The sequence below is a fragment of the Phaethon aethereus genome, assembly GCF_964289735.1.
Source record: "Phaethon aethereus genome assembly, chromosome: 8".
Taxonomy (NCBI): Eukaryota; Metazoa; Chordata; class Aves; order Phaethontiformes; family Phaethontidae; genus Phaethon; species Phaethon aethereus.
Genome location: NC_138584.1, coordinates 27,612,201 through 27,639,472, shown reverse-complemented (window position 1 = coordinate 27,639,472; position 27,272 = coordinate 27,612,201). Strand labels below are relative to the sequence as shown.

At 41.0% G+C, this 27,272-nt stretch overlaps 1 protein-coding gene across 2 annotated transcripts in view; it reads right to left on the bottom strand.

The window, feature by feature from the left end:
- Positions 1-8,611, bottom strand: part of ELAVL4 (ELAV like RNA binding protein 4) — a gene marked incomplete at its 5' end in the record, with an annotated part of 62,780 nt that extends 54,169 nt beyond the window's left edge. For both annotated transcript variants that reach the window (XM_082002862.1, XM_082002863.1), the window contains one exon: positions 8,495-8,611. In XM_082002862.1, coding sequence (XP_081858988.1) covers positions 8,495-8,611 — 117 coding nt within the window. The remainder of the gene's footprint in view (positions 1-8,494) is intronic.
- Positions 8,612-27,272: the final 18,661 nt, after the last annotated feature.

Sequence of the window (27,272 nt, the reverse complement as noted above, 5' to 3'; positions counted from 1 at the left end):
CATTTTGTCCCATTTAATTAAGCATTCCTAACCGGCTCACAGCATTTCCTGACTTTTACAGATTTTTTTCATTGAGGTGAAAGTCCTCATGTAAGACACAATCAATGGTAGAACAATAGGTAAGACAGATTCTTAGCTTCCTCCCTACTTTTCTGGGCCCTAAAGAAGTGATAATGCATCAGGAGCTCCAAAACGCTTAGGGAAACATGCATTATCATTACAGAAAATAAAGACAAACCCAACGCCGGTTCTATGGAACTAATCCTTAATGAATTTATGCAAGCAATGTAAATGCTACAAATAGGAAAACATTAGGTAGTTGCAAGAATTAACCGCATTCTTATTATAGTCTCATGTGAAAGTATTTCGTTTCTAACACTGATGTTCCAAGGCTACTGCGAACTGTCAAAATACTTAAAATAAGTAAACAACAAACAAAAGGTCTTATCTTCAGTGCCCCAAGCTATCATTCAAAACTGGTTATAATTAAAGGTGTGAACAACAAAGTAACAAACCTGCAAAGTCAAGGTTCTGAGAAATTAATGGGCATCACACCCCTGCACCAGTTCAAATTTATCACTCATTATCTCCCCGACTAGCACAGTGCCATTTCACGTATTTGTGCCTCCCTCTTTCCTCCAAGCCTTTCCTGCCTTTTCTAGATGGCTAATTTTAGACAATTACTGCCTCTGACACATTGAGACCTTTTCTCCCTCCTTTCTTCTTCTTGCTGTAAAGCTAGTGACCTACAAAAGCCCCCTGCACCTAATATATTCCAGTATTTCAGAAAGTAAAGATTGATCATTTGAGGGGAAAAAGCAAGCGAGCAAGCAGTCTTTAAATATCTGTTTCTCCAACATCGTCACTTTACATTATCTCAAATCGTTAAACATTACTCAAATGCAAAGGCTAAGGCAAGGTACAGGTCCCCAGGTAGACACTGATTTTTATTAGTATTAAATGTATTATACTTGTTGAACTGTTACCCTCCTCTTTGCAAAATCATTTAAAAAATGAAAAGTGTGCCTTGCTTTTAAAGTTACTTGGAAGTCCTACACCACTGGTAACTGGACGTTTACAGAAATAACTGGAAAGTGTTACATTACCCGAATGCCCCTTCCTTCTCGTACAAACCCCGGCATTTTCCTTAACATCTATTCAAATGAGAAGGGAAGGTACACATGCATGAACACACATAAGAATACATGCATACCCATCTCTTCCTCCATCCTACTCAACAAAAAAAAAGAGAAAGAGCAAGAAAGGGAGAGGAGTGCAATGGGGGAGGGGTGACTTTCCACCAGATTAGTAAATTTTGCAAAATCTAGCCTATCCTTTACAGAGGTACCATGCTTTTTAACATCGCCTCACTTGCAAGAAGACTGTTTGCGCCCACTTCTCCCCAAAAACCCCAATGACATTGAAAAAAATACTGCATTGCAGTATTTGCCAGTGCATCAGAGTGTATCCAGTCAGCTGTCCCACAGACAAACAAATGTACATTTTAATGTGTCCAGGCATGTAAATGAGTTGTCTAGTGGACACAGATTGCCAAAACAGACAAGTGGATTTGTCAAGTTATCTGCATCTCTCCCTCTCACTATAATATTCTCTGCCACTGCCCATTTCTTGCCTGGGGTGTTCACTGAAATGATTTTGAAGTGCAAGTTCCCAAAGAAAACAACAAATTTCCCTGCCAGAATATGGGACACAGACATACTTTATTTCTTTTGAAAAACCTCGGGGTGTAGAGTTGCTCTAGGTTATGTACCAACAGTATGACAATTACACACAGTAAATAACCTGCATTTAACTAGTACACTCCCAGCATACCAAGTAGGAAGGTTGGGGGAAAAAATCCACTGTAACCTGGAAGATACTATTTAAAAAACCCAATACATTAAATATGTGTAAGATTAACGCAACTGGATTTTCTTTCAATAAAGTCACAATATTTAACAGGACCAAATAAAGATGATGAAGACTATTCCAAACTCATTCAGATGGGATTTTTAAGTATACCCCTTCTAGCTCACTGTAACCATCCTTTGTCACAACAGCTCAGGCTCACTTTGAGAGAACTCAAAAAGGTAAAAATTAAAGAGGAATAAAGCAAACGAGGCAACCAAGCCAGTCAGTGGAGAGGCATCCCTGTATCGAACATGGGAACTTGGTTAGTAGACTACATGGGGAGAGGATTTTAAACTGATGGCTGGTATTCACCTTGCATCAATGTCCAATTGTAAAATTTCATCCTTTCTGACTGCTAGTTCACCAAGCCAGTGGTGGTTGCTCCCCCCCTGCCAATTGTCATGTCTAAAGGCAACTACATTTTCTCCACCTTTTTGTCTGAATAGAAAGCGGTTTTAACATTTTAATCTTTATTATCCATATCCAGTCCGAGTTAAATTTCACTAACTTAATAACTATTTTTCTATATGAGGATCTACAATGCAATCTTTTATATGCAAGAAGAAAATGTCACTATATACATGCAGGCTGTATTCATTAATATAATCTTAAAACAAAGAAAAGAGGAAGATCAGGGCAGGAACACGTGCTCCATAAAACAAGGATTATATTATTTTTAAATCTTTTTAGAAACACCAAACTGAACAGCAAATTAAAACGTAACTACCAGCTGATGACTCTTAAAACAAACAATGCAGCTGTGTATAATAAAAGGCACCCTTATTTATTGTCGTGACTAAGTTAACAGATTTAGAACACAGTATCTCTGTCTTGGACAGAAGAAAAATTATTTTACTCTCACGTACAACTACAATGCATGTCAGAATACATCTCTCTGCACATGCACAGCCTGCAAAACACAGAATTTTACACATGCACCCCCCCCCCAAGACTACCCCCCCATTGTAAAGCAGTGCAGTTTTCAGAGAGCCATTCAATTACTTCTTCACAGAAAGGATTGCAGCAGAAGCAATACTTAAAACAAAGCAAATTAAAAGGGGGATCTAATTTCTTTTTATTCGTATTTAAACTAAGCACTACCATTCCTGCTTGAATTTGCATTCAAAGTAACCCTGCACTAGAGAATGGAAGAAAGTAAAAATATCTGAAAATCTTGAAGACAGAAAGAAAGGCGTGTTCTATATTCCTGCTTTGCTTCTCTTGTGCCACCTGATGTGTGATAGATGAGCATTTTCTGGGCAACCACATTTTTATATCTTTTATACTACCGTCTATCACTTACTAGTCTACTATGCTTTTAACACTTCTAGCACCACTAGCCTTGTTTAAAGATGCACTTCTGCTATTTCCCATTATTGTTTGCAACTACAATAAGAGACCATCACAATTAGCGAAATATTCAGACGCGGTTTAAAAAGTAAAGTTGCCACAAGGAGCCTGGCATTGGAAGTGGATATTGCTCCGGCAGATAAATAATAGACTGTAGCTAAAGGTGGGGCTGGAGACTAAGAGGAGAATAATCTTATTATTTTTGTAAATTCTGCTCAGCACATAAACCCTAGGATATGGTGAACTCCCCTGAACTGATTATTCTGCCATATAACCATCTGATTTTGTAAAAATACCAATATCACTTAACACAAAATCACTGCTTAGGGTAAATTCATTCTACCTACTGTTCTCATAGGGACATTTGCTGGAAAATTCTAAGAAATGATTTGCAGAAGCTATCAGCTGTGGGAGTTCACTATTATACCTCTGTCAACTTCATTCAATATAATTTACATTTTTTTTTTATACTGCCTCACAGGATTCCTTGCAATTTTTTGCACGTACAATTTCACAGCAGGGAGGGGGAAGGAAAAAGAAGAAAGATAACCCTTTTTTGCAGAGGAGAAAGAACAGATGCTTAAAACCAGATTTCTAGAAATCACTGTAAGCCTGAGCCAGAAATGTAATTAACACCTATTTATAAAGAATAATTAAAGTTGTGACTGCCACAAAGAACAGCAGAGATAATCGAGGTAGCCTCTGGTTTTTTTTTTTAGATTTTTTTTTTTTTTACACTGTTTGCAGTATTCCCACATGATTGCCACCTGCTCCCCCACTCAGCTTCCCCTATGCTCGTTTCCCCGGCAACCTTTCATTGGCTTTTCCTCCCAGCTATCGCTTTCAGTTCGGCTGCTCAGTCTAATCTTATTTGTTTTACACCCATCAAAACAAGCAGCGAGACAAAGACAATCCTGTAAGAATGGGAAAAGACCGTCGCTTTGTTTCCCCGGTTACAATAAATATCCGCGGCAAAAGCCTGCAAAATGTTAAATTAAGGGAAAAGGGGGGGGGGGGAAGGCACCCACAGCCCCACACCCCCCAGCATCCCGTGGGGCTGCCGGGAGGGGTGGGTATTGTGCGGGTTCGGTCCCAGCCCCCACCCCGGGTCGCCCCGCTCGGCGCAGCCCGAGGTGCCCGGCCGTGGCGCTTGCTCACGCCAGCCTGCACAGGCTGGAGGGAACGCACAAAAGAGGGGACGAGACGGGCACGTCGGGGCTCTTCTGCCAGGAGAACATGGTCTAAAAATAGAAATACTATTTTTCACATAAATGGCTTTGACTTCTCCCGGCATTTAAAAAAGCACAAAACAACGCGGCTCCCCCCAACCCCCAGCCCCCACCCCGACACAAAAAACACACCCTTCCATCCACCCACCCATCCATCCTCTACAGCACCGGCTCCATAGGAAACGCAATACCTGGATTTTAGAGGCGATTATTAGGTTTGTATTTAAGGCTGGTGTAATACAAACGGAGATTAAAAGGCATCACCGGCCGCCTGATCAGCCAGGCACACGCGGTACAACGACACCGCGACTGTCAGCAGAGACCATCCGCGCTCGACTGAAATGCAACGTTCAATACAAACGCCGTGAAGTGCCATCACAGTTAGATACGTTGAACAGATATATAGATATATACACACACAGGCAGACATATCCCGCAAAAAAACAAACAAGGCTCTAATTTTATTTTATGACTCACAATCCGCCACCCCAAACAAAAGAAATGCGCGAGGCACGCGAGAAGCGAGACAAAACCCCACGAGCAGGCTCTCCCCGTTCACTTACCATTTTCAAGCCATTCCACTCCATCTGTGATCACAAAGATGGACCCTTACAGCCCCTCACAGAGTCAAAAGCAAAAAGAGCGTTATGTAAAAGCTGACATTCCTTCTTACAGCGCTGCTGCCCAACGATGCAACAAAATCGACATATACTAGGCACTGCAACACATACAAGCCTCCTCCTCTTTTTATGAGGTCATGACAGGAAACTCTTTGAAATACAATATGCAGCATTTACTGAAGCTCATATAAATCACCCTCTTTTAAAATTACCATACCTATTGCGCAGTCCACCAAAAGAAAATTACCAATCTCGAGGCTTTTTTTTTCCACACACCTCCCCCCCCAGGATTTTGCTCTGCATTTGTATCTCCAAAATGTCAATGTGGAAATTAACTCGCCCCCCTCCACCACTTAAAAAAAGCCTCTTCTTCCTTTTGCATTTCAGTTAGCCACATACCAGCCTCGCATTAGAAAAGAGCTTTTTCCTTTATTCTGAGAGAAATCGCAATTACCTTAAAATGACAAAGTACATCCTTTATTAAAGGATACGCACACATTAAATATGAAAGAGAGAGAGCGAGAGAGAGGGGGAGAGAGAAAGGGAAAGGGGGGGAAGGGAGAGATCATGTACAAACAAATCGGTAGCAGAAAACTAAATTCATGTGAAAACACAAGACTGAGAATGATGCAGATCCGGGGAAAATCTGTATGTTAGCTTCTATATCTACCTCTATATAAACCCGCTACAATCAGATTTTAAATCTACTAATACCTACCATAACCATTCTTAATGGCAAATATTGGGTCTTGAAAGGCTTCAACTCTTCTACAGATTTGCTAAGGTTTCAGGGAATTATTTTTATTATTATTTCTTAAAGATCCACACAGCACAGTGCTAGACGTTTGTGCAGCGATAATAATTAATAATAATAATAAATATTATTTTTTCCTCTTTTTTTTTTTTAATAAAAATGGGGTCCGGCGGCGGCCGTGCGGCAGCCCCGGCGGCGGGCGGGCGGGCGGAGCGGCGCGGAGCCCTGCTGGAACTGGCTGGCGGCGTCTCCCCTTTACATCCATTTATGGGACCATCTGTCAGCGGCGGGCGGGCGCTGATTGGCCGCCGCCGCGCGGGGAGGCGTTGCGACATCAGGTGCTATTGAAATTAGCCGCTGCCAGATTGACAATGTTAATGATTTGGTGACCTCTACAACAACAGAGACCAGATTTCTGAACTGCTGCTTGTGTCTAGTAATTAAGGCCCGGTTGAAGAAACAACATGCATCCCTGTATTTTTTTCTTTTTTTTCCATCTCCTTTTTTTACCTCTTCCCACCCCACCGGCGCAGGAGCCCAGGGCCGCAGCGATGTCATACCTCGGCCATGCTTCAGTGCCTACATCTTCTTACCTCCTGCACGCCCGGCTCCCAGGTCCGGCGTATTTTAACTACCTTATCTTTTTCGACAGTTGCTTTCCGGAGAAATGCATATTTAATGATCTGCCTCTAGGCTTAAAGGCACAACAAAAGCACTTTGACATGCATTTAAAGCCGCATTTACTTTCAGGTACTACTGATTTTAATAACCAACCCCTCTCTCCTTCCTGTGAGGTTTTTTTTTTAAATACATATTTTTTAGATGTGGATTTGATATTGCTGCCACTTGACGCTATCTAAGGGACAGCGGACACCTATTTATCAGAGCACTCCCCCCAAACGACAGTAGTATTTCAGAATCATTTTACCACATCACTTCATTATTCTTCATCTCTACAGGAAATAAAATGATGGCAGACTTTGGGCATTTAAAATAATTTTTTTCCCCCCAGCCTTAGAGAGGAACATGCTTAATTTAACACACTCATTAATCCTCTGCTTGCTGCCACTGATAAACTAACAAAACTTTACTTCCAAACAGCAATATTTTACTCTCACCCGACCACAACAAGTTTATTAAAAATTCTCACAAGTTAGGAAGCATTCATTTCTTTCTCTCACTTGGAGTTATTTTCCTAAAGCATGTTTTGGCCAAAGTAAAAAGGCATGGCATCCTGTAATTGCAACTAACCTTGAATTTATGTTCATCTCAACTAAAGCAACCAAGCATTAGTCTATTAACAAATGTAGGAATCATTTAAATTTACCATTCACGCATCCGTTTCAACAGTCAAATATGTTCTTTAAAATTCAGTATCAGTGTAAGCGTTTTTAAACATAAGAGCTAAAACCAGAAAACTAGGATGGGCCACCTTACAAGCTCACTTAGCTTACTTATAAGCTCACTTCTTTTCCTGGAGAAAGAAAACCTAGCTACAAACCACCAAAGCCATTTTCAAAAATATGTAATTAGATAAATAAAACTTCTAGAATTATGGGCGTTTTTTAAGTGTAAATATGCCCTCCAAACTGCTAAGCTCTGAACCGACATTCTGTACGTTTTAAATTTCTTTAATCCAGACACACACTCAAACACACACAGGCTAAACACATCAGTGAAACATGAAATACAGTAAGCTTATAAAATCTAGCTACAAACAGACCAAGCAAGGAGAAAAATCACATTTAAAAGACATCATACAATCTATTTGTGGAATGAGCACCAAATTCAATTAAAATATGAACAATGTAAGAGGCTGCAGAGGATCTCTCTCACTAAGCATCTTTCTGAGCACATTCGTAGTTTGGTAAAAACTAGTAAAGATTCAACTAGCTCGTAAGGTAAGATTTCCTAACTCAAATATTTAAGTGACCTATTAGACTGAACACACAGGCATCAAAATGCTACAGAGCCAGTATTTTACCATACATTCTTGTGCAAATATACATCGAATATTAAAGTTAGATTTGTAATGCAAATTTTTACTTAAGGTCTCTTCAGGGGTTAATAACACCGAAGAAGGCATCCAGAAATTATTTTTAAGTCTTTTCAACTTCACCCTACTTTGTTACTATAAATTCGTTATGCATATCAAGAGATTCAGCCATTTTTCTGAAACAATACTTGCATGCTGCTCCTCTAAAAATTTTACTATCTTATCCATCTATAAATCCAGATATTCTGCACACTGACCACTTTCCCAAAAAGCACCCTACACACGCAGTCTTTCCGAGGAACACTAAAACAAACGCTCAAACGTCCTCAGAGGCCTCCCTCTGTAAAGACAAAGGCAGAATCCTATTGTTGAAAAAGTCAACCTTATTCTCACGTTTCCAGTAATACCATTTATCTTTCAGGGTAAGGGACTGACCATCGCATCACGGTTGTGACATTTGTAAAGCATCAGATTCTCAGTACAGTCTGTCCAGCATCAGCTAGCAAGCCCCTGAGCAAAGCATATTTTTAATGCAATCTTCCATCCCCACAAAAAGAAACTTGTCTTAAACAGCTAATCCAATATCAAAATGAAATCACAGGGTTGTTTCCCAGCCCCCCCTCCCTCTCCTTACCATAAATGAGCAGTTTCTTGACTCATTAATGACAGTTTCCCTTAAAAGAAGTGATCTCATATCACTGAGCCCCTCTCCACCACGCATACATCCCAAAGGTTGCGGGTATCTTAGCATCAGTAGCCGCCAGCAAGCTCTCTCATACAGAGCCCAGATGGACTATACCAGAAGCCAATTCAGCGTTAATAACTACCTACTCTGTGCAGTTTAGAAGCCTTACGTGGCATAATGTCCTAGGCAACAGCAGCCGATTGAAACCGCAAATAAAAGACAACCCAATTCTCCAAAAGCATCAAAAGGAAAAAATAAATTGAAGAATGATGTTTTAAAAAAATCTTACTTTCATAAGATTAAACTGAATCCTTCACAAACATATGAAAAAGGAGAAAAAACCCAGATGCTGCCCAGAAAAAGTGACAAAATATTACCTCATTATTTAACAAAGCAGCATTAAGCGTCCTGCTGATTTCAAACATCTTGCCACAGATTTTGGTTAAGAGAAACAGAAAGAATCCTTTGCAAGCCCTCTGTCTGCAAAGGGTTCTTCAATTTTCTTGCGCACAACAGAATAGTCAATATGTTATTTCCCTAGAGTTCGCACATTAAAACATCTAGTCAGTGAGCTGAATTTTCCCCTTATCACACTGTAGACTCCTGTTATATGTACCGCTCTCTTTGCAAGATTAGCCTGCCCCAAACATGGCTGTTGTTTAAACTATTCTTTAAAGTAACAGTTCACTCCATAACCACCAGGTGGGCAGTGTACACAGATTCAAGTAACCATCTTAAAGATTTTTCTTGGAATAGCTGCTGGTTGTGAGACACAGCATAAAACCCCCCTACACTTATCAAGCAGGCGGAAAAAAAAATTGCACTGTTTTGTGCCCTTTCCTCACCAGAGGCAAGCCCACACACAAAAACTCTAAAAATCACTTCACTTTTTTAAAGGGACCTTAATGTATACAGGAGCATTTCATTCAGCAAAAATGAACGAAATGGTAAAACCCACCCAGTTCTGAGAACAAAATACAAAACGAAGAGGGAAAGCACACCCATAGATGGTCTCTACTGCAGAAGAAACAAAATTAGCATTAAGTTCAGCACAAGAGTGTTCTTTCATGGGAACACAATTCAGCATGTAATTCACATGTGGGTAGAGCCTGTTATAAAATATGTACTATACATCCAGGCGAATTTGAAGATGACTTGGTAAGACACTGCTGCAATGTATTCTGGCTTAAACTTATTTAAGAAGTCAGTGTTGCACACATCAGAGCACAAGACTGAAATACACGTAAAGGATCAACAGCACCCAAGTCTCCCAAGTTATCAAACTGTCCCTATTCCTACATGTCTGGAAGGTATTTAAGTTTTTTTTTTTTTTGAGTGTGCTTTATTTAAAGTCACATACCTCAAGGAATACTTCCATTACTATAAAAAATATGAATTCACTCAATGCTCTACAGCAACACCCAGAGGCTTGAATGAGATTGGGATCTTTGTGTTAGGTGCTGTACAAACACCTTTGAAGTAATTTCATGATGAAGGATTTATCAACAACATTCAGAAGACTGAAGCACAAAACAGAGGTGTGAGAAAGAACAACAAATAAAGAGCATAAAAAAAACGTCTTCACCAGCTGGGATGAATCGCTGGAGAATTAAGGCATCTCTGGCAACTACCTGTGTTAAGGCAGAACCCAAAAGATTTTTTTACTGAGGTTAAAGAACAAATGCATCACATGGACAAGGGCTTCTTCAGATTTATCACCTACAAAGTACCATCGCCGAATTCTTTCGTTTATAGCAATCCTTGCTGAGTAAGTATATGCAGAGTAGTGATTTTCTTTGTTGGCCTTTAACTAATATTAGAGTGATGCAGTAATGACTTAACCTTCTTGAATATGTATTGAGTTTCAAGTCATCCCTTTTTATATGAGAAAGGTTATTTGCATCGATTTCTGTTTGCATGAAATAAGCTTATTTTCTCATTCACCATATGCCTTGAACACTAATTAAAAGTGTCACTTTCTTCTAATGTAAAAACGTAATCATTTAGTAAATAAGTATTCTTGGCTTTTTGGTCTTTGTGATAATCTGTTTAAGGACTTTTTATTTCCAGGTAACTGCAATGCTTTAACTTCAAGTAACTTCAAGATAATTATTTTACAAATACACATTTTTTTCCTCAGATAAGAAAAAAAAATCTAGAAATGCATCTTTAAGGACCCACACTCCTCTTACCCTGAGGCAAATCCATCCAATCAATATGAAACCATTCACATGCCACCATCTGCCAAGCTGTAGAGCAATGTGGCTGGAACAGACCTCTTACAAAGCAGCAGTGGTCTCATTTTTAGTCTCTTAGGGAAGCACCAGAGCTCTCATGTGCAAGGACACAAGACTCCAGCTCAGACCCTCTCACACCAGTTTCTCTGTGCCCTGCTGCAGAACTCCTGTGATTCTTGCTGCTTGAGTTTTCACGCTAATCAAAGCGAGAGGGAGGAGAAAATAATCAGTAACAGCCCTATTTCACTGCAGTACAAAAAAAAAAAGAAACTCTGTTTAATTCTCTCCTAATATGATTATAGCAAACCATTTAAACGCTGCTGCCTGCAAACCACAACCTGGCACTTTCCACCACCTCATTTTCTACTCTTCCAGAGGGCTACACACTTACGCCTAGAACTGTGTAATTCTTTTCTAAGACATTCCTATCATAAAGTTAATATTTAATTCTGATCAAAGAGTATTTTGTTATTTGACAGATGGGAGGGTAGAGGTGGATGAGGAACAAAGGATATGCATGCTCAAGAGTAAGAGATGGATTTGAACTACAAAATGATTTAATAGAAGACAATGGGCCAGGAAAGGACATTACACAATGCAAGCACTAGGGTTTGCCCTATGCAGTAATTCAAGCACCTCTGCGGAAACAGTCTCCAGTCCAAGATACCACATCAACACTATCTTTAACAACACTGAGCTTGCACATAGCCTTTTCATCAGATCTCCTAATAATTTTAAATATCCTCCACCACCTACACCACTGGCAAATTCACTGCATGACTAACTGAAAAAGAGCAACAGAAGAAAAAGGGAACACGAAGGGGTGCAAACCCCTTACAAGTGTATACAGAGAGAATAAATGAACTACTTTAAAGCTATCTGTGAGATGACAAGAAAGTGTGAAAAGCTAAACACGCAGTTCAGTGATGCTGAAAGTCACTAACTCAGGTGGAAGAGCTAGGGCCAAATTGTTCATGGCACCTGACCCAAAGTCAGGCTTCAGGAAGGAGAACAGAAACAAAAAATTAAATCAGTCCAATTAAGTAGACTGTCCTTCTCTGTACATGTGTGCAGGAGGTAGAGGGAAAAACAATGGCTAAACAGGTTATTTACCTACACAGTAAGGCTTTTTCCAGTGTTATTTGAGCAGCTTACAAGCAAGTGTATATGTAAATAACAATAGTTCATTTAGCTACTGAATAGTTTAAAAACAACCAGCAAAATAAAACACCCTTCCCACTGCCCTATTGAAATCAAGCAGGAGTCTCGAGACTGTAACATTCTTCAGGCAACTTAAGGTTAGTCAATTCATATATCCGAGGAAAGAGAGTCAAATTTTTAAGGTTTCACTACAAAATAAGCAAGTCATGATATCAAATGCTACCCACGAAAAAAAAGGCTGAAATACCATACAATTTTTGAGTATTCATAGGTGAAATATATTTTGAGTATAGTAGGTGAAAAATATGACTGACTTTGTTTGGAGCTTTTATTAGTTTCTTTTATTTGATGATCCTCTCGGGAACACAGGAACCTGTCCCTGCCTCCTCTTCTGCCCCTGCTGTAGACTCCGCTGACAAGCTATACAAGCTCTGCTGCTGATGCAACGCACGATCTGGTGCGCTGAGATTCCTCCTGATGCTGGGAAGATTAAATATGCCACAGACCTACCTGGAAAATCTACCACATTTTTGATTTATGCCCAGAAAGAAAAATTTCAGACAAGAGTAGTTAAAGATCTAGCTCCTTGATACAGGAAGCTTAGGCAAGTAGTCTACAGTTCCCACAGAAATCACACTTCAGCTGCTTTTGCACAAATATGCTATTTAATGTTGCTTGCCCACTTTCTTTCTCATGCCTGATGAGATGTGTAATTTGGATGCTGCATAGCTGCTCTAAGTATCACACACCAATTTTCCAGAGACGTGTATTTGCAAACCCCACTGTGGACACTTACGTTTCAACGCTGGGAGACTGGAACAAAACTCCCCAGGGCACACAGGTAACAAAATAGCTCTGATGGCGAGAGAAGTCGTAAGTGATAGGAAACACATCCTCAAATTCAAAACTGAAAGGCAGGCATCCACACAGATTCAGGCATGCATGTCAGTGAGTAACCTCAGCAAAGGTTTCCTGTGAGTGTCAGGGTACAGGCCAACTCGGGAGATGGGCCAGCATCTCTGCTACAACACAAGAAGATGATTCAGCACCTTCGCAGTGTGTCCAAAGGCCAGAGATGTCCTTGGCACCCTGGATCCATGCTCCTCTCCTGGCTCCTAACTAATGCTTTGCAAAACACAGCATCCACTTGGTCACACCATACATCTTGCCTGGCCCATTTTCAATACATTTTAAAGAGCCCACAGTCAGTGCTGAAAGACTGAGAATCAAAAGGCAGCATATATGCAAGGTAAACATGTTAATACAGCAGTAAGATACCAGCAATTCTCTTCCTCCTTCCCAGTTCTTTCAGTTTTGGCTCAGGAATATAAATTTCAGTGCTTTCAGTCCCCTAATTTTGTTTTCTTCCTTTTAAATTTAGAGATATTAAAACTCGTATTCAACATCAGACATGCTAAATTCTACAGCTTGCTTTCCTATCACTACAAGCAGGATTCATCCCTACCTGCAGAGAGAGTTAAAACATTTCTACATTGCTGTCAATTTTGTATAATACAGTTAGCGAAGTTTCAACTGAGCACCAATGAGAACGTTTTCAAAGATTTATGACTGCATTTTTAAAATGTATTTACTTGTAAATAATGAAAGGACCTAGACACTGAAGAAGTCTAGACTTACCAGGGAGATTTACATGAGTTCAGCCATTTTTAATGTGCCTATGTATGAGCACAAAAACCCTGGTGAAAAATGTGAACAGGGTCTTTCAACCAGCATTGCCCAATTTTAGAAAAGTTGATGGATTTGCTTTAAACCAATCTGTAATACAGTTTGCTATATGCCTTGCACTCAGGCCAAAAAATATCAATAACAAGAACAAAGATAAAAACCTGAAAGGGGGATTAATGTGCTGATGTTTCCAAGCTTTGAGACAGTGATCAGAAAAAGATCCGGGGAAGAGTGTGAGGTGGCTGGATCAGAAGAGGTACAGCAGGAATCAAAGGAGACCGACGAGCAGCGTGCAGAAGGGTTATGTCTCCTGCAACTTGCAATTACACAGGAAGGATGCAGAACCAGGGAAGATACAGAAGAGAATAGAGACAATAAAAAGTGTCAAGAGCTATTAATTGTCCCAATTACTTCTTGTTAGAACAGCTGGCACTTACACAGAGTATTTTAAGAATATTAGGCAGAATGTAAATAAGTATTACAATGTCATATATATTAAAAAAAATAATCTCACACTCACAACCCTTTCACACACGCTATCCCCAAACCCAGGGTGCTTAAAAAGAGAAGAGAAAGTTTAAAATGTCATAACTAAACAAACCAAGCTTGCCTCATGCTCCAAAGCTTACACTTGTATTTGCAAGTCTCAGGACTTGCAACAACCCTCCTGTGTACATCTATTTTATTCTACTCCTTGAGAAATAAAGGTTAAAATAAAGGCCCCAATAAAGTACCCCAAAGCTTGGGGATGAACAGCTCCCTCATGAACATCTCATACAACTCTTCAGTGTGCAATTTAGATTACAGAAGTGACTATTTCATAACCATAAATAGAACAAAGAAGGTAAAGTACAAAGAGGGTAAAAGGTAGAAAAAACAGAGCAGATGCAGTACTGAGGAAAGGACCAATGCTAACTCTGAACCCTTCATATTTGCACACAAGCAGGAAGGGGCTAAAGAAGGGCAACTAAAAAAAATCATCAGTGGCTCCTCTTCTTGCTCTCTATAGTTCATGGAGCTAGTGTCTTGGGATCTGGATGACTCTGGTCAGGAAGCCCTAAGGTCTTCCTACCCAATTCTCAGATTTCCATGTGAATTTATGGCTTTCTTTAAACTCCTCTTTGCAAGATGTCAGACATAACTTAGCATACGATTTTTAATTTCCTTTGAAGTATGAACGTTAAAGGCAGATGAAGAACAATGGGTATTTTTACCACTTTTTTTTTAAAAAAAGAAACTCATTCAAAATGTTAGTAGCTATAAAGATTGTATGAAGGCTAAAACTTGCTCATAAATAACTCTGGTTACAGTTACTAAGCAATACATGTTTGGTGCTTGGGTTTTAAGGGATCTGTACAGCTGAGCTGGAGAAGCTGGCAGGTTGCACCCGAGACAGTTTACTTCTGCTCTGAACTACTTCTTCCACAGCCACAGGCAATAAGGTTTTTTTTCACTACTCCAGACTGACTTAACTCAATAGGCAGGTAAGAGAAGGTGAAGCAGTAGCCACGCTGCTTTTGTTTCTTCCTGTGGACAAAAACTGTACATGACAGCATAAGCTCTACCAGTCCTGCGGCAGCATGTATAAATTTTACCTCACCTTAAGTTACACATCTGCAGGGGAGCTAGCCTCTCCAAAGCCCCTTGTAATAGGCAGGCAGCAGCAGTGGTCACTTCCAAGGCACAATTCATCTGTCCTGCTCTAGAAATCTCTTCTAGAGCAAGATAAATCATACTTTTTACTTCACTGGCTATACATTAAGCATATCTCCAGTGACAACCAAGGGAGCCTAGCTCAGGTAGGAAGTCCATCCTTGCTCAGACCAATCCCACCATGGGTTGATCAGGTGACCAAGGCAGATGGCCTCCAGTTGATGCTCACCTAGATGCAAGCTTACCTGAACTTTGGCCACCCTCAGGGCTCTTACCACCACAGTGCAGTCTTTGGTGTAACTCAGCATAGCCATTCTTAAGTACAAGTGGCAATTCAAGGAAGGCAAGCTTCAGACAGTCCAGTGAACCAGATTCCAGACTGAGACACAAGGCCAACACTAAACGCACCTGTAAGAGCTACACAAAGTCTCGCACGACTACATTAGTCTGTGTGTGGGAAAAATCCAATGTATCTGGAAGCATGTAAGCCACATATGCATCTTATCAAAAGACCCAAAGTCTATTTAATGAACTCTAGGCTAGACGCTCTCTCTTTAACAGCAGCTGTGATTCTGGACTGTAACTCCGAACAACAGAAGCCTCAAGAAAAAAGGGTTCCGGTACATCCAATTCATGACTGTTGGGAAAAGCAACAATCACGTCAAAACAGCTACTCAGAAAACCTATCCAGCTACAGGCCATCACCCTGCAGTTTAAGAGTATTGCACTCCGTTGCTTGAACACATTTATATTCTTCCAGGCAGTTTTCCTGATGTTTTATAAGGATTCCCCAATGCAACAACAAACGATCTTTCTTTTAATAGTATCACTGGATGCGTTGTAACCAGCATCTAGGGACATCCTGCTCTGCTCAGATAAAACTTAATTGTTCTTCTTACATCGAACAACGAAGGAACTTTAAACTCACCTAATAAACGGAACTGGCCTCTATTCTTAACATTTTCCATAGCCCAAATGCCTACAGGAACACATTTCAGGTAAAAAATTAACTTTAAAATGTTTCAAGAAAGTACAGATAACCCACATACACCTAGTAAGCAAAAAACATTTTTACTTTTTTAAATAGTGTCAAATAAGATACTAGCTTTTATTCTACTGCAGTAGAGTTCCTACTTCTGTGGGTGAAGGAAAACCAGAGATCAGCACTGATGAAAGTGATGAACATTCTACAAACAGAATTTCAACTGCTGTCAACAATTGGCAAAATCCCTACAGCATGTCTGTATTTTCTCTTTCCCCAGACTATTTCCTTCAGTTTCTATCACCCAGATGATCTTTTGCTTTCTGTCAAAATATCAGATAGTGTAGGTGCACACCACAAAATGATGTGGTTTGGTAGCGGACATTTCAGCTCATGACCTTTTAGGCTAATGGCATTCGTTAAGACACAATTAAACTATTAACCAGTTACTCCCACTGACCTCACTGCTAACTGGAAGATGGTCAACACTGAGAATGAGGCCAATTATTTAGGTGCCATCATCTGTCCAGGAAGCCACCCTCTCCTGGTTCGGAGACTACCGCAGGCTGGTGCATGGTGACCTGTCATTATCTATTGCTGCCTTGGTAACTTCTCAGCTGCCATATGCTAGGCCATGAAGACTTTGAGGCTTAGGAAACTCCTACTAGCACAGAACACTCCTCAGCAACCCAGATTACTTTACACACACCAAATATTTTCTTTTGCTGTTTCCACTGGTATCAGCCAGGCCTTAATAAGTTCAAGGCTCCAGCCTCCGTCATCACAAGCCTCCATACACATGGCCTGTGCTTATGACACCAGAGACAATTAAAACTTCCATGATAAAGACTGCAGCTCTGCACATGTTGCTGACAGATGCAAAATTTCCTCAAATAACAAACTCCCTGAACCTCATCACTTGCTGTTCCAGGTGGAAAGCAGGGCCAACCTTTCCTTCTCGATAACAGTAATGTATTAAAAAAAAATCTGTCAAAACTAGATGCTATTGCACATGTTTCATAAACTTTTAAGTAATGAATAAAGGAAAAAAAACTATCTTGCAGATACAGTCATATCAACTATGCAAATAAAAATAAGACCAAGTGCTAAAAATGAATGTTGGAAAAAATCCAATGTGTTGAAGTGTACATAGTAATACCTTGCTCCAAATGCTTCCACAAGACCCTGATAGAAGTAATTTAAAAAAACACTGCAATCAAGTCTAATGAAGGCTTTACTTTATTCAGCTATTTAAGAAGCCAGAAAAAACTTCACCATTTCTACACAAGAGACTGCTTGTAAGGTTCAGATTAAGATGGACAGGCCAGATGCTCTGGTGTACCCACTTTGCTCATCAGCACTTTCCTATCCTGTCCACAAGCTCAGCCTAACCACTGTGTTAAAGCATGACTGCTGAGCACCAGAGCTGATGGGTTAACAGAAAAGAGAAAAAAGCACACCAGCCAATGACAGTCCCATACCACAAGAGGATCCCAAACGCATTGTTCAACACTACATAAGCAACATAAGCTGGCAAAATTTCAAACAGGTTTCCAGTAGAATGATCTGCAGAGAGTAGCATGAGATTCAGGTGGTCAAGGAAAGAGTGAGACCAGGGGCCATGTTACTGCCAGGTGTGCTCCTGCATCTTGAGTGCCTTGATGTGTCCCACCTGCAGCCTCCACCACCAAAACTCAGGGCTGTGGCATAGAGGGGGGGAAAAAACCTAGCCTATCACTTTGTAAGGAGACCACTTTACCCTTGAGAAAGTGGATGGGAAAACAGACAATAGGCTGCATACCTCCATCTATAATCTCCAATAATAGATGTCTCTTGAGTATAGGGTTGGGATTTTTGACAGTTATAAACTGTCAGAACTTGTAGGGTAAGACCAGTCAGATGCACTGACATGCACACAGATCCAAAAAGCATGTCTGTACTACATGCAGCATCTTAGTATTACAGATGATTTCTTTCAACTACGTGGTTCCATAAAGGGTAGTTCTTGGTGTTAATAACCCCAATTCAGAACTCTGTTCAGCAATGTACTCTCATTAGCTAGACCATCTGTGTAAAGGGAACAACCCATGTTGTCAAAGCACATGGAGCCTGGGGCTGACCTTAATATCTTCCCCCACATACCAGCAGAGGACAAGAGGAGAGAAGTCTGGCATCAGTTTCTTTCCTTTCTGCTGCCAAAGGAAGATATCTGGGCTGGAAGCAAGCTTCTTATCCCTCCAGTCACATTGGCAGCTGCAAGAAATGTGGAGTGGCAACTTCTCTTCCTCCTAAGGTCCCACTGGTGAAGTGGGAAATTTGGCTGTCCTGCTAGTGTTAAGATATCACAACACTCTGACTTACCAGGAAGCAGCTTCACAAATCATGTGAAAGATTAAAACCTCCTGACATTATTCGCAGCCAGTGTAAATTACTTGATGGACTGGAAAGTGCCCAGCATGACACAGAACTGCACTGCAAATATACAGTATTTGTTGCTTTTGATCTTCTTGCTCCTTCCTCTGTATCACACACCTGCTAAGACAGCCTACTATACAGTGCCTGGTGAACGTTCCTGCAGGTTCTTCCTACCTACACATAAGTCCTCTTCAGGACTCTCAGATCCCTTATCCGACTACTGCAGGAGCAACCTACACAGATTTATGCAGGTCAGAGAGACTACTAGACAGTAAGGATACATCCCAGCACTGAGTGAAACATGCAGTCACGTCCAAGACATCTTCCTGCAAGTTCAGGTTTAGCCCTCACTTTCTAGGCACGCCATTCTTCTAGAAGCTGCTTTTCTGGTCAAATACCACACTTCCTCCTGAGGATGGAAAATTGCATAACAAACCACCCAAAACAATCTGCTCCGTGTGCTACCTAATGTCAGGAAATGCCATTTTTTCCTTCTCTACCAATCTCTTTTCATCTTTGATTCCTTGACCAGTTTCAACTGGCTGCTGCCATGTCAAAGCAAAGATGCAGAGAGCAGTCTTTGCGCTGCTGTAAGCTCTCTGTCTATGCGAGAGCCTCAGAAGAGCGCTAGTGAGCCAAGCGCAAACCATAGCATGGAGCACTGAACAAGAGAGAATTCACAAGCTGAGGGATTTGAATGACTCTTCCAAGACATAATTAAAGCTGATGTTTTCCTTAAAGCAGTTAAATTCAGCAATGAGTACATAAACGAAAAGGCTAGTATTGCAAACATCAACAGACAACAGGCATCTCAATTCAACCAAAAAGTAAATTGCCTGGATTATGAAATGCTACCTAGGATGTCAATAAGCATATACAAAGTGCTTTATCTCTTCTCATCATAGCATGGGAGAAATAATCTCCCACATTTCAAGGCTGCTAGCGGGAACCTTGTCCCATTGAAACAATGCTTCTCTATGGTTTCAGCATTCAGTTTTGCTGCTGTGCAACTCCCTTCTAAGGGATGAGCTCAAATTAAGGCTTCTCAGAAGTTTCATTTTGCAAAGCTTGTAGTAGTTTAGCATCTTTGGAACTTCCACCTGTCATCCATTCAAGACTTGCCAGTGGGTTAGAAAGCTATTAAGCAGGGAATACATGACCAACAGACAAGCGGGATAGGATAAGGACTTTTCTCAGAAAACTAGGAACAAAACCAAACAAAAGCTATTCAAAAATACAGCTACTTGAATGTGGAACAATGATTAAAAAGAAAAAACCCACTGTTGGCAAGTGACAGACCTGGAAACATATCAGAATGATGTCTGAATATCAGACCAACTTTGTATCCCATCAACTTTATATCAAAACTTCTGTAAATGAAGCTTGCTAATCTCAGGATCTAGAAACAGTAATAACCTCTCCAGCGAAGTCATGTCTGCTTAATGCAGCTCTACAGCACAACCTGAACCGGAGCAACCAAACCCTGTTTGTACATCCCCCTAAGCAGCATAGCAGTCCTTATGCAAACCCACAGGAAACTGCACACAGCCAAGCACCGGGTAACTCATCATATCCCTTAACAAGCTGATGCAGATTAGCTGGGGTATTATTACTACCATAAATTGGCATGCACAAGGAGGTGAGGTAAATCGTTAACCTACAGCTAGGTCTACAGCAGAGGCTGGGCTTTAGGATCCTGTATCTGGTAGGAGAGTCCTTCTAAGATGATGAGGTTTGAAATTTTAGTGGGCAATGCACACAAGAGACTGTCAATTTTTAATTGCCCCACAGGTGCCAGGCCTTCTCATTTGACCTACAGAGCTCCTCCAATAAAAGTACTTCTATTAAACAATAACCACTTTTATATAACTTAAGAGAATTTGGGTTTCTACATAAGCAACAAGCAACAGCTTAGCCAAAGGTAGCTTCACACAGGTTACTGCAACTGAAGAAACTGGCAAGGATGTCAAAATGCACGAAATAGGGTGTAAAAATACTAAAAGAAGTTTGGAATTACACATTCATAAGAAAAAGTAAACACAAAATGATATACGGCAAACATGCTTACCAGGAAGGTCAGGAAATCCACTGCTTACATATTACCCATAAGAAAGCATCAGCATGTAGATACTTATTTTATAGTAAGCCAGTGAGCTGAACTGAAAAAGAACTAAGAAAGATGGGCAGACAAACTTGAACAACAACATGATGCAAAGACTCTTTAGCTATCCATCCCATGGAAGTATGGAGGACAATGGTTCAAATAAAGTCAGCTGTGTTGGAAATAGTGCATGAAATCCCAGAAGTGACAAAACTACTAGTCAGTGAAGAAAATGAAAGGAGCCAAGTGGAAGAAATCGATCAAGAAGGAAAAAATAAGCTTTTTTAATAAAGGCAGGCAAGGGGCCAGATAACATAGATGGACACACATGCCAGAAAACCCACAGAAAAGTGTAGCTTTATCTAGAAGTACAGCAAGTGACAAATTTGATAAACTGGGAAGTGGGGACAGATTTGCTCCAAACTAAGGAATGACAGAAAGCAGTGAGGGGTGCAAACAATTTTTCTTGCACTGGAAAAAACCTTATAATGCAAATGGATGAGCTGATTAAACAAAGCTTGCAGAGACTGTTGTGAAAGACGGGTGAATGGAGAGAACCCAAGGGAGACACTAAGAGCATGTAAACCAAATCAGGGAGCAGCTGACTGCATTCAGAAGGAAGAGGCTAAAGGAGCACTTAGAAACAGGAAAACAAGAATATGACCCAGGCTGTATGAAGCACCAGTAAACATACTGAAGTGGATGGCAATAGGAGGCATCTGTTCAATGTATTCTTAAAGTGGAGAAGTTATCAGCAGTTTTACAAATAATACCATCTATTATTATTATTTTATAATTAGGGGAAAGCATCAAAACACTTATTTTTACTGAAGTAATATAAAACCCACATAGAAATTACACTTAGTTTTCCGTACTAAAACCCAACTGTTGCAAGGTAGGGGAAAAATCCTTAATTTATGGAAATCCCAAACCCAATCTCCCATGCCTTAACTCTAAATCATTATGGAAACAAAGGCTGCATATTTTCTCTGTTGTGAGGATACAGAATTACCTTACTTTTTTAAAAAAATAGTTTACTATGTCAATGAAATCGCAGATGCTTCTGTACACTTCAGGGACTTCAAACATTGCATCAATTATCTGAATAAGTAATGAAAAGACACTGGGAATAAAATTGTTCACCAAGCCTGGTTCACAAGTCAATTGCTTTTTTAATTCAGTAATATACTGTAATATTTGACATGTTATTTCTTTTCACGAGAGGTTAAGAATTTTCGGTGCTTCCATGCTATACTTGCTGCAAACAGTTTGGGGAGAAAAACCAAACTGAAAACATTTAAAAGGCTCAAAGTACAACATCACACATTTAGATCCTCCACTATAACCCTCTTTCCACACCAAAAAAAAAAAAATAATCACTGAAACCAGAACTCGGAAGTCCAACTGATAGGGAATTTAATGCTTTAAAATTCAATCTTTGACAAATTTGACTAGGTCACAAAAGAACACGAAATGTCTGTTTGTTGAGCTATCGTTTCCAAAGAGTCTCTTACTGGCACCTGGAAACAGAGCAAGCATAAGGCTGATTATCATTTCTGTAACCCCCAAGGAAAACTATCATGCAAGATGTTTGAGTAAGAGCAATGCTGTTTGAAGGCAGCATTCATAAACAGAACAAAGACTAAACAAAAGGCTAAACAAGTACATCATAATTAACGACTACAACCAAACTTTTAATTAAGATATGTAAGAAAAATCAAGGAGAGCTAATTAAGAAAAACATCAGGGTATATACTTTCTTAGAAAAATCTGAATTGGTACTGTGAAGTAAACAGGCTAATTGGAAGTGACCACAATTACTTTGTCACTGTTACCTAGTTTAGTCATGATTTTTCAGCTTGCTCTTTAATCCTACATCTTGTTTGCACTCCTTTGTTGTTTGAATGCAGGATTTTTCCACCCAAATTCTTCAGACTGAGCAAAAGTGAAGAAAATACTAGAGATTTAACTTTGTATGACAGGCGTATTTTGTCAGTCGTTTTGAGAGTCTCTTTTCTGCCTAGGACAGTATTAATCTTAAAGGGTCAGGATTATAATTATACATTCCCCCATTCACCCTGAACAAACCCACAGTTAACTACAAATGGATCTGGATACACTGCTACATCAATGATGCTATATTCCGTGAGTTTTTCTTTTATCCAGGCAGTCAGACCAGTATAAAAATATGATGCGATTTCATACAGATTTCACTGTTAGGTATGAACTTCCCTTAAGGCCAAAAAGCAGATAATAGGAATCTAACTGGCAATATTAAGGTTTTACGTCTTTCCTCTTATATACTACCCTTCCATGAAAATACATCCATTCTCATTACTTTTGCCATTCTTCAAAACTGTTACTGGGCTGATTTGAACAGTAACAGTTAGTTAATGCTGATAGAAACAAGCAAAGAAAAATGCTGACACAACCTAGAGTTATTTAAGGACTTATTTGCTACACATCTATTTCTAGAAAATTAATAAAAAGTTACTGACTCCCAGCTATAACCACCCCAGGTACACCTAGGCAAAATAAAAATAGGTAAAAAAGAAATTCCCACCCACAACCCCCAAACACAAACAGCAAAATGATTTGCAACGAACAACTTCTGCCTCTCCCCAGGACAGTTTTGGCATGAAACCCAACGCCCCATTGAGACACGTCAACTATTTCTGCTTAGCAAAATCTTAGCAGCAACCATCTTCCAGAACACTATTTCTGCAGCTATGTGGAACCACAATTCTACTTTTAAAAATATGCTCTTACATTTAATAGAAATTGACAGGCTTTTAAAGAAATTCTGTTCTGCTATATCACTACACATTAGCCCAACCTAACCCTTAAACTATTCATGAAGAGTTGCTGCCTGCAGCAATGTTTTTCCCATGCCCATCTTTAAAGTTAGAGGCTGCACAGCCACCACTGGATTGCTGTCCTGCCTGTAGCTTTCAGACGATTATGGCTGTGGGGTATCACCTTTTTTCCCTCCACAAAACCGTGTGAATCTCTAAAGCAGTCTTGTCTCAACTCATGTCACAGCACACATCTTAAAAGCAATTAATTTTAAACTTCTAAATTTGAGGCATTTCTTTCTTTGTACTGAGAGAAAAAATATATTAGAAGTCCTTCCTGTATGGCTAAGAAAAGTCAACTGCATTTCAAAACCCCTTTAAAATTAAGATAAAGCCACACATGCCTGTGCCATGTATCTTACTAGGAATGCTGAACTAGAATGGTGCAGGAGCCTCCACTTCCTCAGACCATTCCCAGGCTTCTCTACCACCAAAACTAGGCATACACCTTCTCCTTCGGTCTACATTTTTCTGTTAAATAGGTGGAGTAAATTAAAAGGCTTATTGCAGTTCAAAGGCTTCTTTTTCTGCATAGCAAGAAGCCTCACTTTGTAATTGATTTTTTAAAAAAATGTAATTTAAATTATTTTGGTATGATGTCTTTCCTTACTTTTTCCTAAAACATCTCAGAATATTAACAACGAAATAAATGTAATACTCTAACATCTTCAAACATTAGCTAATTTAAAAATCTAATTTACTTTTCATCATTTAGGCTACCTTACTATTTTGTATGTCACTCAGTGTGGATAGTAAAATTAGACTATCAATTTCATTTTTGCTTTGAATACATTGCGGGTTCTGCTTTTCAACCACTACAACAGCATTCTTGTTTAAGGTTTCTAATATTGTTCCGGAGCTTTTAAATAGAAAAAGAAATGGGAACTGCTTTAATTTTATTAGAAAAATTCTCAACTGCTCTCCCTGGCCCTTTTTACAAGAAAAGGCCAAGTGTCGGCACAAAACTAAACCTCCAACGTGTCTGTAAATAGTATTATGTGGCCTTCTACCAATACAAAAACACAATAGAAGCCTTAAATGGTGCTGAGGGTGCCATTGTGTACAATGACCTTCCAAGGAAGACAGTGGGAGAACTGCTTAAGAACCGATAAACAAATTGAACAAGTAATGCAATGTGAATTATCCCACTCTTGCTTTGGTGAAATTTAGAAGACGGGTTATCACCGTAGGCAGCCCTACTTCCAAGTCTCCAAAGCCAGTATGAGTCCACACCTCTTATTCAAGATATGCCATCCCGCTTAAAAAGCACTCAAAGAAAGTAAAGAAATATATTCTTCTAACACACGTGTTCACTGATAACACTTACTTTAGCAATACCATTTTTTTATATTATATGGAAGTACAAATCAAATAGAAAAGTACATCAAATTTACCCTTTTAAAGGCTTGGAATACTTAGTATTACCAGTCAACTGCAGGAAAAAATGCTACCGGCACAAAACCAGTGCTAACTGCCACAGTAAGTATTATGCAATTAAAACTATACTGTCATGGGTAAAAAATTTAATTAAACACACCTTAATTGTGCTCATCAACAGTAAACTAGATTGAGCCTTAAATTCTTAAATCTGCTATCACGTATACACGTATTGAAAAAAAGCGGAACCATTTGCGCGGAGTCGAACCTTTTCTTGCACGTTCGACGCAATCGAGCCTCTAAACCCACTCCCTCGCTGAAGGCCGCAGGCGACTGAGGCAGCGCCGCACCGCTGCCCCCGCGCTGCTGCCTGCGCCCCGGCGGCTGCTGCCTGCAGGCAGCGCCGGGAAGCCCGGCCCGCGCTCTGGCAGAGGGGAAGCTACCGACCTGGGAGCACAAGAGGAGTCCCGGGAATAGCTTTTTTCCTTCAGAAATAAAAAAAAAAGATGGCTTAGGAAACACCATGCATAGATTACCTCTTCTTTAAAAAAAAACAAAAACCAAAAAACACGCCACATTTCTTTAGGAACGCAAGAATCGCAGCTGGGGAGGTGCGGCGCAGGCGGCTCGGCCGCCCCCCAGCCCCACCGGGCAGCACCGCCCCCGCGGGCCGGCCCGAAGTGCGGCCTGGACCCCGGCAGACCCGGCCCGCCGCCGCGCCCGGCCCCGGGACGGCGCCACTCGACGCCCCGAGGGAGAAGCTGCCTGAAGGGGGGGTGAGCACGGGGCTCCGCCGCCCGCGGCCGCCCTTCCCTCCGCGTCCCGGAGCCTCTACACCCGGGGGGAGAGGGGGGGCAAAAGGCACCGGTGCCCCCTCCCCGCCGCGATCCCGGAAAACCCCGTTCTCCCCCTCCTTTCCGCAGCTGCCGGTGCAACGGGGACCTCGCTCCCGTGCGCCCCCCCACGCCCGGTAGCACGCTGAGGGCCCAAGCGGGGGCCGGGGGTGGGGTGGGGGGTGGTGTTTCCTCACCGCGCCTTGGACGCGCATCTTCTGCCGCTGGCGAAGCACAAGACACGCGCGGCTGGGCAGCGCGCGACGGCAAGCACGTGGCGGCGGCAGCCACGGGGTCTCCCGCGCAGCCAGGCGGGGCGCGGCACTACAGAGCGGCGTGAGGCGGGGCCGCCATCTTGGTAGTAGCAGCGCCCGGGTGGAGAGGGATAAGTTAATTAGGGAGGGGGTTTTTATCTCACACGGGCGCGCTGCGAAGTCAGCAGCAGCTGGGGAAGTTCGTGGGACAGCAGGGGTGGGTGGGAGGGCACCCATGTGGGTCGGTGATACCCACGGAGGGGTGACCCCCCTGGATGGGTGCATGAAGGCAAGCACCAGAGCCAGGGTAACGTACCCAGCGGGTCTACACAGCTCTGCTCCCTCCCAGGGCCGTGGGTGCCTCAAGATTTGGAAAGGACAATAAATAAAGTGCAGCAGGCAGGATGGGGTTTGATCTGATCTCCTGCTTGGAGATGCTTCCCCAGTTTTTGATCAGGTCCGTGACCCTCGCCAATAAAGATGTACAAAGAGGAATTCTGAGGAGGTTAAAAAGCCTCTTTTTCAATCAATGCTCAAGGAAAGGATAAGATGATGTGACACAAATGTATGATCGTGTGCCACAAATAGAACATTGTGGGAAGCTTTCCCTTAAACATAAGCTTTGTCCTATATTTTTTCAAACAGTTTATTTCCTTGCTGTGTAGGTCATTCTTAACATTAGGCTAAATTTAGCTGAAGATGCATTAACAGCAAAGACAGACTGTCTCAGAAAGCTGAATTAGACCCACAGTCTCAACTGCATGCCCTGGTCAAGAGGCTGGATGCAAAACTATATACATTTTCATTGACTTTTTTTTCAGGGAGCTTGGTTAAAGGTAACAAAATCTAATCCATTTAAATAAAATATTTTGTGTCTTACGTGAATTAAAAGTTCATAGGTTGTTCTGCCTGGTATACTCTTGTGCTGCAAGCCATGCATACAACTTGCATTAATTTCAAGGGTATTTGTACCACAAAGTGAGGAAGGACTATAGCCCTAACATCTCAGGCCTTTTGAAGATCTGTACCTGAAACTTCAAAACAGTGGTCTAATCTCCGCGTCCACTAAGGATGGCAGAATTCGTACTTGTTTATGCACTTTGATTTTCAGTTCGTTTATGAATTTAGCTGTGGGTGGAGTAGCCTGAGCCAGATTTCTCCCTATATGCTATA